The sequence below is a fragment of the Dysidea avara genome, chromosome 12, assembly GCF_963678975.1.
Source record: "Dysidea avara chromosome 12, odDysAvar1.4, whole genome shotgun sequence".
Taxonomy (NCBI): Eukaryota; Metazoa; Porifera; class Demospongiae; order Dictyoceratida; family Dysideidae; genus Dysidea; species Dysidea avara.
In genome coordinates, this window is record NC_089283.1 from 15,269,266 (window position 1) to 15,283,056 (window position 13,791).

Below are 13,791 nucleotides of genomic sequence, written 5' to 3' on the forward strand. Positions count from 1 at the left end.
AGCTATAGTCTGTTTGCGTTCACCTGAGCCCTCATTCCTTGTTAATAATTCTTGTCAGCTGCTGAAACATTCAGTAGCGCTGTCCTTCAAGTGCCAGAACTGTTATCAAAAAAGCACTTTGATACAGCAAGAACAAGTGAGTTATGAGGCTTTAAAAGTACCCCATACATTTAGTATGGACGATTCAGGTGCACAAACATGTTTACAACATGAAAACATGCTTGTTCCAGTACAAATTTAAACCATTGGAAGTGAACACATGTTCACCTCTTTGATATTACTATATTTGATGGGGGCTAAGGTGAACGCGTATGACTATAGTAGTTTGTTATCAAAATTCCATAAAATGTACCCGAATTAATTCACAGAAACAAATGGAAGTAATTTACTTTAAAATCAATTTTATATATGTGTGATTATTAAGATTGTTTGCAGTATGTATGATTTTCTCAAGTAATAACAAACTTTTGAATGCTACAATTTCATAGTAAAATAACTTTTGAGTCAATTTCTTAGTGAAATAGCTGTGCAGAATTAATTACAATATAGAAGCGTGTGCTTATACTTGGAGAAGGTTAGGTTCAGTGGTAAGATGCAAATGTTATACATATTTTTAGTTTCATTGTGTGTGTCATTGGAGAGGAGGGGGCTAGAGCCGTTGTTCCCAGTCCCTTTTACTGCTTTTGCTTTTATATATATATACAACCAAGAGTTAATAATAAGAGAGGAGAGTGTCTAACGCCGTATAGTCCTGTAATAGATAATTGCGCGGCTTCCTTTCCGCGTAATGTACAGACTAGCTAGTATATTTTCGCATTTAACCACAAAGACTATCCCAGACACAAGGGCATGCATTCAATGTTCAAGTTCACCACAAAGAGCATTGCTCTGTTGTGTAAAAAGCGTGGCTGTTAACCGTGAACATAACTCTGGGGGAGCGCATCTGAGAAACCAATAATATTGAACTGAAGCTAGGCGGAGTATCGCTTTGAATTTCCACTGCGTCGCCATGTTACCCTACCTCTGAGCATTCTTCAATTGAAGGAACACTGTTCTCTGTACGTACCAGCTCAGTCTTTGGTTCAGTCTTCGAACATTCTCGAGGATTCATCACGGTGCGGCTAAACTAATTGCGGTAACGAAATGAACAAATACTAGAAGCCTATACGTTACACGGAAAAGAAGCTGTTTAACTTCTACGCAACCATCTATTACAGGACTATACAGCGTTAGACACTCTCCTCTCTTATGATTAACTCTTGATACAACCCCATAAAATTATATGGGTCATTTCAAACGATTTGCACCATGTCTCCCTATATACAGTAGAAATGGGAGATTGAATTCCTTTGCTGTTCCCTATTCTAAAGAAAATCCATCCCTCCTGGAGGAAGACTGAGTGTGGCCCCGACTAGACATTGGGGGACCTGCAGTTCGAATCCTGGGGTTGGAGGGATTTTTTTCCTTTATTTTGGCCCCTTTTCCATTACACCTTTTCAGTCAGTCAGTAAGTCAAGTCATTAGGTCTAAGTCCCTGAAATTAGGTTAGGTAATCCTAAGGCTGCAGCACATGTTGCTGTCAGACCTTCAGTGCTGGTCACTGTAAAGTGCTAATAACAATAATAATAATAAAGTGTGAAATTAGTTAGTTCAGTTGTATTCTAGTACTTAGGCCATTATGGGATGTATGTCTCATCATGTAATTCATAGCCAATATTTCAGACATCATTCTTTCCTTTTGGGTACATACAAATTAACTAATGATCGGTTATGTTAGCAAACAAGTTTGTACATGTGGAGGCAAATTAAGAATTACATATAATCTTTACAATGAAATTACTGAAGTAGAGAAGATCACCCGATGTTTGTGTCAATTATGCCAGCATGATTTGAGCATAGTAGGCTAGCAACCGGATCAAGCATTGTGCCAGCATGGTAGGACAATTTTAACTGAAAATTAATGTGCAATGCGCATGCCAAAAAGATGGCAAAGCATGAGCACACTATGCAATATCATATCAAAAACATATTTTACTCTTTCTTCACTGATTTTATTTATGTTTTACAGAAATACTTTAGAGTCTGGTTGTTAGGTGCATACGCCAAATAAAAGTTCGTAAAAAAATATTGTGATAAACATATAGTTGTTAAGCGCATGAGCCTAATAAATAAACTTTGTCGTGATTATTATGGATTCACCGTACTGCGGTATGCCAAAAGGCATGTGTCAGGATGAAGCGACATCAAAAAATGAAAAAATCAAGCCCGTAGCCTTAGCCATTATTGAGTTACGCTTGTCTGAAGGCAGGCAGGCAGGCAGGCAGGCAGGCAGGCAGGCAGGCAGGCAGGCAGGCAGGCAGGCAGGCAGGCAGGCAGGCAGGCAGGCAGGCAGGCAGGCAGGCAGGCAGGCAGGCAGGCAGGCAGGCAGGCAGGCAGGCAGGCAGGCAGGCAGGCAGGCAGGCAGGCAGGCAGGCAGGCAGGCAGGCAGGCAGGCAGGCAGGCAGGCAGGCAGGCAGGCAGGCAGGCAGGCAGGCAGGCAGGCAGGCAGGCAGGCAGGCAGGCAGGCAGGCAGGCAGGCAGGCAGGCAGGCAGGCAGGCAGGCAGGCAGGCAGGCAGGCAGGCAGGCAGGCAGGCAGGCAGGCAGGCAGGCAGGCAGGCAGGCAGGCAGGCAGGCAGGCAGGCAGGCAGGCAGGCAGGCAGGCAGGCAGGCAGGCAGGCAGGCAGGCAGGCAGGCAGGCAGGCAGGCAGGCAGGCAGGCAGGCAGGCAGGCAGGCAGGCAGGCAGGCAGGCAGGCAGGCAGGCAGGCAGGCAGGCAGGCAGGCAGGCAGGCAGGCAGGCAGGCAGGCAGGCAGGCAGGCAGGCAGGCAGGCAGGCAGGCAGGCAGGCAGGCAGGCAGGCAGGCAGGCAGGCAGGCAGGCAGGCAGGCAGGCAGGCAGGCAGGCAGGCAGGCAGGCAGGCAGGCAGGCAGGCAGGCAGGCAGGCAGGCAGGCAGGCAGGCAGGCAGGCAGGCAGGCAGGCAGGCAGGCAGGCAGGCAGGCAGGCAGGCAGGCAGGCAGGCAGGCAGGCAGGCAGGCAGGCAGGCAGTAGAAAATTCTGTTGAATAAATTTGCAAAAAAATCAAAGCAATCTATTGGAAGCATTTACGGTCATACTGAAAGCACTTTTGGGCTTGGTTATGCCTATTCAATACTGCCAAGGTGCCAGATGGTGTTGCGAAGCTGGTTTTAGGGTTATTTGTTTGGCCAGAAAAATCCCAACCTCCGTGATCCTAGTGCAATTTAATCCCTAGTTTAGTCCCTAAAATTATCAATGAGCTACAGTATGTAGGGATTACAGTTGCTCATCAAGTTGGTGATGCCTTCTTTGTATGATATATTTAGACCCCAGAAAAAAATTGGCTCCCATTCCATTTTTACTTGAAATATTTGGACCCCTTTGAAATATTTTATCCCCACTACAAAAGTTATAATTAATGCCATTTGCATGCATTCAAAGGGGGGTCCAGATATTCCAACTGAAATAATCAATCCCCCATCTATATTATCTAATCCAAAACAGCCAAGCTGTAAAAAAAGAGTGCGGCCCTCAAAAAGGCTATTGTGAAAAAAGATGTGAAATCCAAGGTGGCAGCCAAGAAATGGCTGTGATGGTAGGTTACTGGTAAAAATTTTAATAACAACAATTCAGGTGAATTTTGTGCCAAGACCAAGCGGAACCAAATTCACCTGAATTGTTGTTATTAAAATTTTTACCATTAACCTACCATCACAGCCATTTCTTGGCTGCCACCTTGGATTTCACATCTTTTTTCACCATAGCCTTTTTGAGGGCCGCACTCTTTTTTTACAGCTTGGCCAGCTGTGGATTAGATTTCACTTGTTTTTGTATTTGTATACCCCAAAGCCGGCCTATGGCCAGCTTTGGGGATTTTCTAACCTATCTTCTTTTCTTTACCACAGGAAGAAGAAAAAAATGAAGCAGAATTTAAATACTTTAACTAATTCTGATTTTATCAGTAAATGTACAAATTATATATATAATACATATACATGTCAATTATTCCCTATGGATAACTTGTTTGCAGCTGATCTCTCTACTGGGTGACTTGAAATGTAGCTGAAGTCTCTACAGAGTGATTTGCTTGTAGATGAACTCTCTGAGGTGATTTGTTTCTAGCTGATCTCTCTACAGGATGACTTGTTTCTAGTGGAACTCTCTACAAAGTGATTTATTTGTAGCTGAATTTTCTACCTAAGGTATCACCGAGATACAAAGGTGTGAAAATGACGTTTTCTTTCTTCCTGTCAATATACTCACGGTGTGGCGTGCCGGCTTCTTGGGCTGCACGACACACTATCTTTGCTGTTGCATTCAGCTAACCACCCAGTTTCTTTTATTATGGAACAATGACAAAAATTAAGCGTAAACTTTAACTAGCTATACTATTTCTCTTACAGGTTGCCCTGCCAACACTATGCCCTCTGCTGTCAGTTTTCAACATCAATCCATGCATTATTAATGTGATGCAATATTGCAAAATGATTATTGTGTAATTCTACCTGCCTTACTACACTTAAATGGTTGTTCCCTAAGTCAGCAGAGATACACTCAAGTTACCACCCTGCTGCATATTATAGCTACAAAGCTCATTGAAAGTTTTGCTAATTTTTCATTTGTTAAAGTATTTGCAGACCTACAGAACTTCCAAGTTAGCTAGCTACTGAAGTACCTCTAGCAAAAATTCCAATATCCATACTAATAACATGCTATCACCCAGATATTATTCAATTCACTATGAAAATGTAATGTTATATTGTCCTCTGGACTCAGTACATCATACCTTCATTTGCGGCAGAGATATAAAGTAGCTGCCAAATTGAAATTACAGTGCTTGGTCACTACCAGGCAATCTCCGTGAACAATCTGCTGGATTAACAGCATCTTCCACGTTGATTGTCAGGAAGATGTTGAATGATGCTGCCTGTGATCGTAGCTATTTTATCTTCTGTAATAATTTTCTTAGGTTAATAATGCAAAGGGTGGGTGGACAAAGCCAACCATACGTATACTTATTATAATAACTGTATTTTACTGATGTAGCTAAATTTTATTTTTGTAACTGTCACACCATGCCCACGTTGTGGTCCAGTTTGGTCACATGCATCCAAAGATTTACCTGCCAATTATTTCTTCTTTTTTTTTGTACACATTCAGCATCATAAATTTATCAACGATGGCACCATAATTTTATCAATGATGGTTTCATCTCTCAAATGTGCTGTGGGAGCAAATAATTAGACACTTGGTTATATAGACGCTTAATACTGTATTACGCTTGTCACTTTTGCGTATTAATACCATACCTGTTTCACTGCCCATACAAAAGTCTCAATAGTAGCAGTGAAATTTATCCTGTATTTCACTGGTAGCAGTGAAAAAGTTGTAATTGCAATTTTATTGGCTAGAATTTATGTTAACAATGTAGCGCCAATTAGTGTTGACGTGTGTTTAGTACATAGTGACAAATTGCGTACATAGCAACGCTAATGCACAGCATGGGTGAGTATGGTATTAACTGGAAATAGCATGAGTAGCAGTGAAATTTGGGATAAATACCACGAGTGTTGTATTGGAAATGGTAAATTTCACTCGGCTTCGCCTCGTGAAATTTGTCCCCATTTCCAATACAACACTCGTGGTATTTATCCCAAATTTCACTGCTACCCATGCTATTACTAGTACAAATTATATAGAGACTGGGGTGATTAGCTGAATGCAACAGGTAAGCTAGGCAATGATAATATAGAAAGAGGGATCGATTATTTCAGCTAAAATACCTGGACCCCCTTTAAATGCGTGCAAATGGTGTTAATAATAAATTTTATAGGGGGATAAAATATTTCAGAGGGGGTCCATATATTTCAATATATTTGGACCGGGGGGAACCAAAATAGGGTGGTCCAAATTTTTTGTGACAGTACAAACAGTTTTCACTACGTTATGACATACTGTAGAGCATATTTTTTTGCAGAGCAAAGTTTGCCAATTACCTCCGTGGGCTTGTCCAAAGAAGACGCAGGAAGACTGTCTCTACTTAAATGTTTTCACTCCATTAACAGCTACAGTACGTGTTAGTCATTGCTATACAAGATTCAGTCACAATTACATTGTTTTATAGCCTTCTTCAAAGTTGCCAGTGATGGTGTTTATGCATGGAGGAGGATTTGTTAGGGTCAGAGACAAAAACTGGTTGCAATTACATGTCATTTTGGTTGTGTGGTGTTTTGTAGGGGTACAGTGGGGGCTTGATCTATGATGGCCAGTATATGGTCAACCAAACTAATGTCATACTGGTCACTATAAATTATAGACTTGGAGCTTTGGGATTTCTTGTATATGGCAGTAAACAAGAAATTGGTGGAAACTATGGACTAAAGGTAGCGTTACATTATTTTGTTGGTAAAATACAGTGTATTTACTACAAACAGGACCAGCGGTTTGCTTTCAAGTGGATACAAGACAACATTGCTAATTTTGGTGGTAACCCAAACTCTGTTACTATATTTGGCCAGAGTGCTGGAGGTGTGTCTGTGGCAGCTCACATGTGTAGTGTGAAGAGCAGTGGCCTGTTTCATCGTGTAAGTTGTATTTTGTTAAGTACCTTATTCATTGTGTGCCTATTAGGGAATTATAGAGAGTAATCCTTTTGGCGTTACACTGAAGGAAATAGATGACTACATGAGACTAGGCAAAAGATTTGCAAAGGAGTTGGGATGTGGAGATAATGATGTCAGCTGTGTGAAGGAAAAGGTCATTATAATATCCCACCATGCACATTTGCTGTAAATGAGTTGTCAGTGTATGGCACCTTGCATAAGTATAACTGGTTTAGGAAACTGTGTATACTGTATGAATATTCATTTTTATAGAGTGTAGATGCAATTATTGATGCTGAGGTGAAAGTGCTTACAAGCATTGTCGATTATGACCAGTTAGTATTATATATATATACTGCTTCCTAACTGTTCAATTATTTGTATCTTCTTGTTTTACAGTTTATTTGAAATATTTATGCAGTGGACTCCATACATGGATGGTATAGAGGTGACCATGTGTGCTAAGTTTAGCTACAATTAAAACTAGATGTACAGGTAGATGAACAGCCTTTAAAGGCATTCAAAGAAGGAAGAGTTGCTTCTATTCCACTCATCATGGTAAGAAAATCCAGTATTATAGTGCTACATCATGTTGTTTGAGGTACTCGTGTATAACTAGAGTGTTCAGTATATTTTAGGAATTTTTAATAATGAAGTAGGGTGTCCATTTGTTAAAAGTAGTAAAACAAGAGCATGATTGTGTACCATTGCTTTATGTGGAAAAATCTTTGCTTTGCAATTTGAACGATGCCACAGTAGGGATTTTTTAAATCTAGCAGATACTTCCAGTGTACCTTTGTGAACCCTTTGTCTGTCTTGACCTTTAATTGCCAACGGGTATCTTGGTAAAGCTTATAGTACTCTAATTGGATTGGTATCAAATTGGAGCCAATAATTATAATTATTGCTGTTTTAGCATTGATTGATATTGATCGTTAAGTTACTCCATACATATTAGCCCAATTTCATCATCATAAGTGCTGAAAATAGATTGAGTTGAGATGATTTGACATAGTAGATTTTGTTCAACACTAAGTAATAGTACTTGATCATATTTGCATAATGACAGCAATCTCACATATAGCTAAATTAGAGGTATGTATTTTGTTATAAAGTACTAGTAATTTCCTTTCCACCCTAATAACAAAGTTAGTAGGCTTTAAAACAAAAGTACAAAATCAATTGTTAAATCAAGCATAATGCATGTTGATAACATTCTGTGGGTTATTAGCTCATGTTTGTATAATCACAATCATTTATCAGATGTTGATGCATAAACAAACAGGATAAGTGTTTGTTAGAATTTCACCTATTAGGTGAGTACACTATACTCGAGTGATATACATACCACAACTTGCTGATAAATACATCCTCAACCCTTAGACCTGCAACCTTTGGGCTTCAGGTGTGTATATAAGCAAACTACTGTACTGTATAACTATTCTGTTCCTGACATTTAAAATTTGATCTGCAGTTAATTTTTATAATGCAGATTCCTGCCTAGCAGTGTAGGATAACTACGTAAGATGCATGGGTTTGTAGAACATAGTAAATACAATACGTTGTGGCATAACCATATGGATGATGTGTATACCCTGTGCAGGGCAGTGTTGGAGAAGAAGCATACATATATGCAATGGAATCATTTCCCAAGCCAGTCACAGTACGGAATGATACGGTAGTTACACTTCTTGACTTCATGCTATTTGTAGACATCAACTGAATATCATGAACTACAGTTGGCTTTTTATGGTCCCTTTCATTTTGCCAAAGTGGCAAAGCAGTATCCATTTACTAATGGCATTGATAACAGAGGACAGATAGCAGTAAGGATGCCATCCTGTGTATTTTATTGTAGCTAGTGCTGTATTCAATGTGCATTACAGATAATGGGGACAGATAATCCATTCTGGTGTCCAACAAGATATGCAGCATCTAGTATTTATAATTCCACAAAATTTCCAGTGTGGTTGTACAACTTTGATCATGCTGCATCCTTTAATCCTTGGCCAGGAAATGACAGCTTTTGTGATGGGCACAGCTGTAAGTTGATTATCAACACTAGAGCGTGTAGTTTGTATCTAGCATGTAAAGGTGCTGTGTTTTACACTTGCAGTATTTATGTATACAGTGTGCATATGCTTTGTAAGGCATGAAAAATTATTTGATCTTTATGTCATTGTATATACAAACAAATTACAGGTCATGGTGAAGAGCTAGCATTTCTATTTCACAATGCTGCACTTGCTGGATACAATTACACTGAAGCTGAAGAGAAACTTAGTCAACAGATGATGACCTACTGGACTAACTTTGCACGTTATGGTGATCCTAATGGAGAAAGTGGTGGTTTTGACTGGCCTCAGTATACATCATACACTAAAAGTGTTCTTCGTTTCTTAACACCAAAGAATACGGTAACCATTGTATGTGTGTGTGTGTGTGTGTGTGTGTGTGTGTGTGTGTGTGTGTGTGTGTGTGTGTGTGTGTGTGTGTGTGTGTGTGTGTGTATGGGGGGAGAGGGGTAGAACATTGGCATGGTGATCAAAAGTTCCAGGGTTATGTTGTTGTTGTTAATGTTACTCAGTCTACCCAGCAAGCTTTGTAAATGGGGACTTAGATCAATAGATATTTGGTAACCGGGGAAGCAAATAAGCAAATATCAGCTGTCCATACCTCACAGAGAAAGCAAATGTCATGTTGGGACTTTGGGTGTCTACACCTTCAGCTGTGACACATGGTACAGTCTCCTGCTGGTTATTAATCCTACAGCTCCTGAGTAGTGCACAGGTGTCTAGTTCACTGGGTATAGGTATAGCTGTGTAGTGACTAAAGGCTTTGTATGGCTTTGCTTTGTGTGTATGTTTGTATGTGTGCTTGGGTGAGTGTGTTCAACAATACATTAATCCAGAAACATTTTTTATTTTTTAATCCTTGCTGTGCCAATAGGTTGAGGACTACCGATCTGATTATTGCGATTTCTGGGATCAAATAGGCTACAATGTGTAAATAAGGATATATTGTAATAATATAATAAATTTTGTAGCTTGCATAATTTTGATATTATGTTCTATCTCAGAGTGTCACAAGCATAACATATAAATATTATGTACTCTTGATATTATGTGACTGAATTTTGGAAAATCAGTTTTAATCTCACATTTGGCAACTCAAATATTTACATGACCGAACTAAGGTACTTTAATCTTCCAGTCAGTTTTCAAGTTTAAAGTAATCTCTATCAGTAGTCAGTATATACTTTGAATTACAGAAAATTATGTGAAATTTCTCAACAGGTGCATAACTTCATTTTTGGTGACACAGTGAATTAAATAAAATGTGACCGGATTTGTGAAGAGGTACCTTTTTCACACACAAAATTTGACCCATTTTTTGAACTTTGACTTTTTGATCATGACATATAATAACCTGAAATTTTCCATGGTTGTAGCTACAGCATCTGGCTGCATTTTGGTACCTATGAGCAAGTTAATTAGTATAAGCAGTCAAGTGTTACATCATTTCTTTGCTGGTATGTAAAATGTGTGGAAAAGGTACCTTTTCGCAAATCCAGTCACAAATTGTAATTGTTTAGTTTGTGACTGGTTTTTCAAAATTATATTGATGATATAGAATGACTAAAGTGTTTGTTCTAACAAAAATTATATAGAGAATAGGTTCAACTGGTGGGCTGGTTGTATAGTAAGTTAGTTTAAAAGGCCTATAGTTACTGTGTGCTTCAATGTAGAATGTTACTAAGGGCACCACCTAGCTAGCTCCAAAAATACCATCGATATTATTATTATTATTATTATGCAGTGCAAATTTAACATTTTGCAATGAGTCAGGAAGTTGTACATGTAGTAATCATCATGTTTGGCTGCTGAACTCAAGATGATAATTTGATTATGAAAGAGCTGATATTTCTAAGCAGTGTTTATATACCAGAATTGTGCCTACATGTATACTGTGTATACTTTGGTCAAACTTGTGAATTAAACCCTTGAGACTCAAACAGTTTACTACTTTGCTTTAAAATTGCATACACGCCATAAGATACTCTCAGCATCTCTCAGATGGTCTATTTCAACTGCATACTACAGTTCTATCACAAATTCCTGCATATAGTATGATGACAATTTACACAATTCACAAAATTGTACTCAAATTCGAATTCAATTTCAGAAATGACAATTTTCAAAAATTTCTGAGCCAGTTTGCTTTCAAAATATATAAAACCCACAGGTGTAACCTTATTTTGTGTTAAGTTCCTTAAATCTTTACTGGTTCCCTACTCATGCAGAGGAGAAATCCTGTAGAATTAATTACACTGCATGTTTCTGAGTACACATTATATATATTTATATTTATTAATTGTAAAACTCACTATAATCACTTACCAACACTACAATACAGGTATTACAGGAGTACAGGGGTGACATGATGGCAGTATATATTTTACATAGTAGATATGATATAGATTTTTCTGACTTTTTTTACTTTTTCAAGTAATACCCACCAAACTAGAGGGAATGCGTTTAAGCTTTTTAAGAATTATTCCAGAACTGATGTAAGGAAGAACTTTTTTCTAGAAGAGTCATTAACCCCTGGAATGATTTACCCAAAGAAGTAATCAGTGCAACGTCAACAGATGATTTCAAGAGATTGATTGACTACTATATGATTAACAATATGTAGCTACATTTTTCGCTGACTATAGTTATTGTTGTATTTGTACCTGTTGATCAGGTGTAACAGGCCTTAGGTCATACTTATTATTAATAAATAAAAAAATAGTACAATATCTCTATATCGTACAATTAGAGATCTGAAGTCATGCATTGAAGCCTGAAGGTAATAGTACTGTCAATTTGTAACTTGTTCCACAAGTGGGGGAAGAAACTGAATTTATAAGGATCAACTTGAGCTGGTGGCTGGACAAATATGATGCTATTTCCCGGCACTGATTGCAGGTGTAATATAATTTGGCATTTCTATAATTCAGCAAATCCATGCGGTAAGATTTAAAAACAAACAATAGTAATCAAGACTCACGGTAGTGAGTCGCGCGGCCAGTAAAGCAGAAACTCGCGCCGCAGGCAATAAATGACGCGACCACTACCGTGAGGATTTTACAGGAACGAACGTTGTCAAATTTGGCTTGTCTATAACTCACCCGTCTTTTACGCTATCGCTCTGTAACTCTAGAGTTAAACTCATCGTGTCACTAGTAACTACCACACAAGCAGTGAAGCAAATCCATGCCGACTGTTTCGTGATCGAGATTGCCGACATGAAAGGGGATGTTTCGTTTTTTTCGCATGCGGTTAGACGCAACCGCAGGTGCATGCATTGCGTTCCTTTGTGCATTCCGAACATTGATTGCCCTGCTATCACTTCAGTACTATCTCGATCGCCTCAAGATTCACATCATTGATTTCACCAGACATCATTACCCTACAGTCGTAATTTCAGCACCAAACGAAGTTTCAGTCGACCTAGAGCCGGCCAAATACAAGCCCCATATTGTTGTTTTCCGCAATACTCGCTTGGCATGTGTTATTATTATTATTATTATCAATTTACCAAAAAGGAAGGCATACACAAAAGGCAAAGCCTGTACAAGGTGTCCGCCTACAAAAAACAAACATACATATACCTACAGTAGACTACAAACTAAACAGTACACAACAAAACACAAAACAGTGATTAAGAAGTTACTTGACACATAAGTAATTATATAAAGGTGATGCTGGAAAGACTTTTGATTACTGTCTTCAAGGATATGTAATGGCACAGTGTTCCAGAAGAAAGTTGTGTTGACAAAAAAAAGAATATCTCCTAGAATTAATGGTGGACTGTGGAGTGACTAGTGAAAGATGATGACTTCTGGTAGATGCGGCTATGGAATTAAATGAACAGTAACTATTAAATGTAATAGATGTTTGCTGGTGATATATGTCATCATTGAGGAAACTGACCGAAAGGAAACTTCGTCTTGACTGAAGAGAAGGAAGGTGAAGTTGGGAGCAACAATCATTCGAAGAAATGGTCCAAGAGCTGGTAGATGGACTCCAGCGACTCCCACAGATCCATCGAGCTGCCCGCTTTTGTAGGGACTCTAGTAGTTGGATATCTCCCAAATTATGGGGATTCCATACGACTGCAGCATATTCTAGCGTTGGCCGGATGATAGCTTTGTATGCGGCACACTTAGCTACACGGCTGCAACCAAACATTGATCTACGTAAATAGTTCAAAGACTTGGTGCCCTTACTGACAACATACTTGCAATGCTTAGACCAGTTTAACTTGGAATCTACCTGCACACCAAGATACTTCACAGGATTACTCCATGAAATAGGTTGATGGTTAATGGAGTATGTAAATGGAATTGGTTTGCGTTTGTTAGTAATCATCAAAGCTTCACATTTGGTGGGATTTAACTTTAATTGCCAGCGACTAGCCCAAGAAGAAATGGCAGTGAGGTCATTTTGTAGGGAAGAACATTCCTTGAGAGTCACGGTTAGCTGGAGCATAAAGTAAAACATCATCAGCAAACATTTTAACAGTGGAGTGTTTTACAACAGAAGCCAAATCATTTACGTAAATCAAAAACAAAAGTGGACCCAAGACAGTTCCCTGTGGAACCCCAGAAGTAACAATGGCCCAATCTGAAAAAGTACCATTGATTACCACTCTGTTTTCTTTTAGTTAGAAAAAATCTAAGCCATGACAGTACTTTACCATGAATTCCTAGAGAGCTTGTAGGGCAATGTGTCTTTAAACCGTTCTAAAAATTTCGTTGAGATTGAAAAGTATGTTTTCGAGAATGGCTAGTTTGAAATTTGAATTTAGACGCCCCCACGTAATTTGCTCTCTGTAAGAATTTAACTCGGAATTTAAAGAATGACGTAGAGCACAACTGCGGTCACTGGTTATTGATGAACTGGCGCTGTGTGTAGTTAATCAGTGCATGTAGCCACAAAGAGAAGTGTGCTGGCATAGATTATAGCTAGTCTATAATCTATGGTGCTGCATACCATCGTTCGATTTTGAAATTAGTCGCCCCCACGTAATTTGCTCTCTAAGGGCGCGGCTTAAAGAATGGCACAGAGCACAACTGCGGTTACCA

At 39.2% G+C, this 13,791-nt stretch overlaps 1 protein-coding gene across 1 annotated transcript in view; it reads left to right on the forward strand.

Annotated features, from left to right (window-relative positions):
• Window positions 1-9,797, forward strand: part of LOC136240534 (crystal protein-like) — an 11,290-nt gene extending 1,493 nt beyond the window's left edge. The window contains exons 5-17 of the mRNA XM_066031526.1: window positions 6,032-6,124; window positions 6,179-6,232; window positions 6,291-6,437; window positions 6,489-6,638; window positions 6,685-6,810; window positions 6,930-6,991; window positions 7,056-7,104; window positions 7,152-7,214; window positions 8,260-8,319; window positions 8,369-8,482; window positions 8,543-8,699; window positions 8,859-9,073; window positions 9,606-9,797. Of these exons, the coding sequence (XP_065887598.1) occupies window positions 6,032-6,124; window positions 6,179-6,232; window positions 6,291-6,437; window positions 6,489-6,638; window positions 6,685-6,810; window positions 6,930-6,991; window positions 7,056-7,104; window positions 7,152-7,214; window positions 8,260-8,319; window positions 8,369-8,482; window positions 8,543-8,699; window positions 8,859-9,073; window positions 9,606-9,665 (1,350 nt within the window). The 3' untranslated portion in view covers window positions 9,666-9,797. The remainder of the gene's footprint in view (window positions 1-6,031; window positions 6,125-6,178; window positions 6,233-6,290; window positions 6,438-6,488; window positions 6,639-6,684; window positions 6,811-6,929; window positions 6,992-7,055; window positions 7,105-7,151; window positions 7,215-8,259; window positions 8,320-8,368; window positions 8,483-8,542; window positions 8,700-8,858; window positions 9,074-9,605) is intronic.
• Window positions 9,798-13,791: the final 3,994 nt, after the last annotated feature.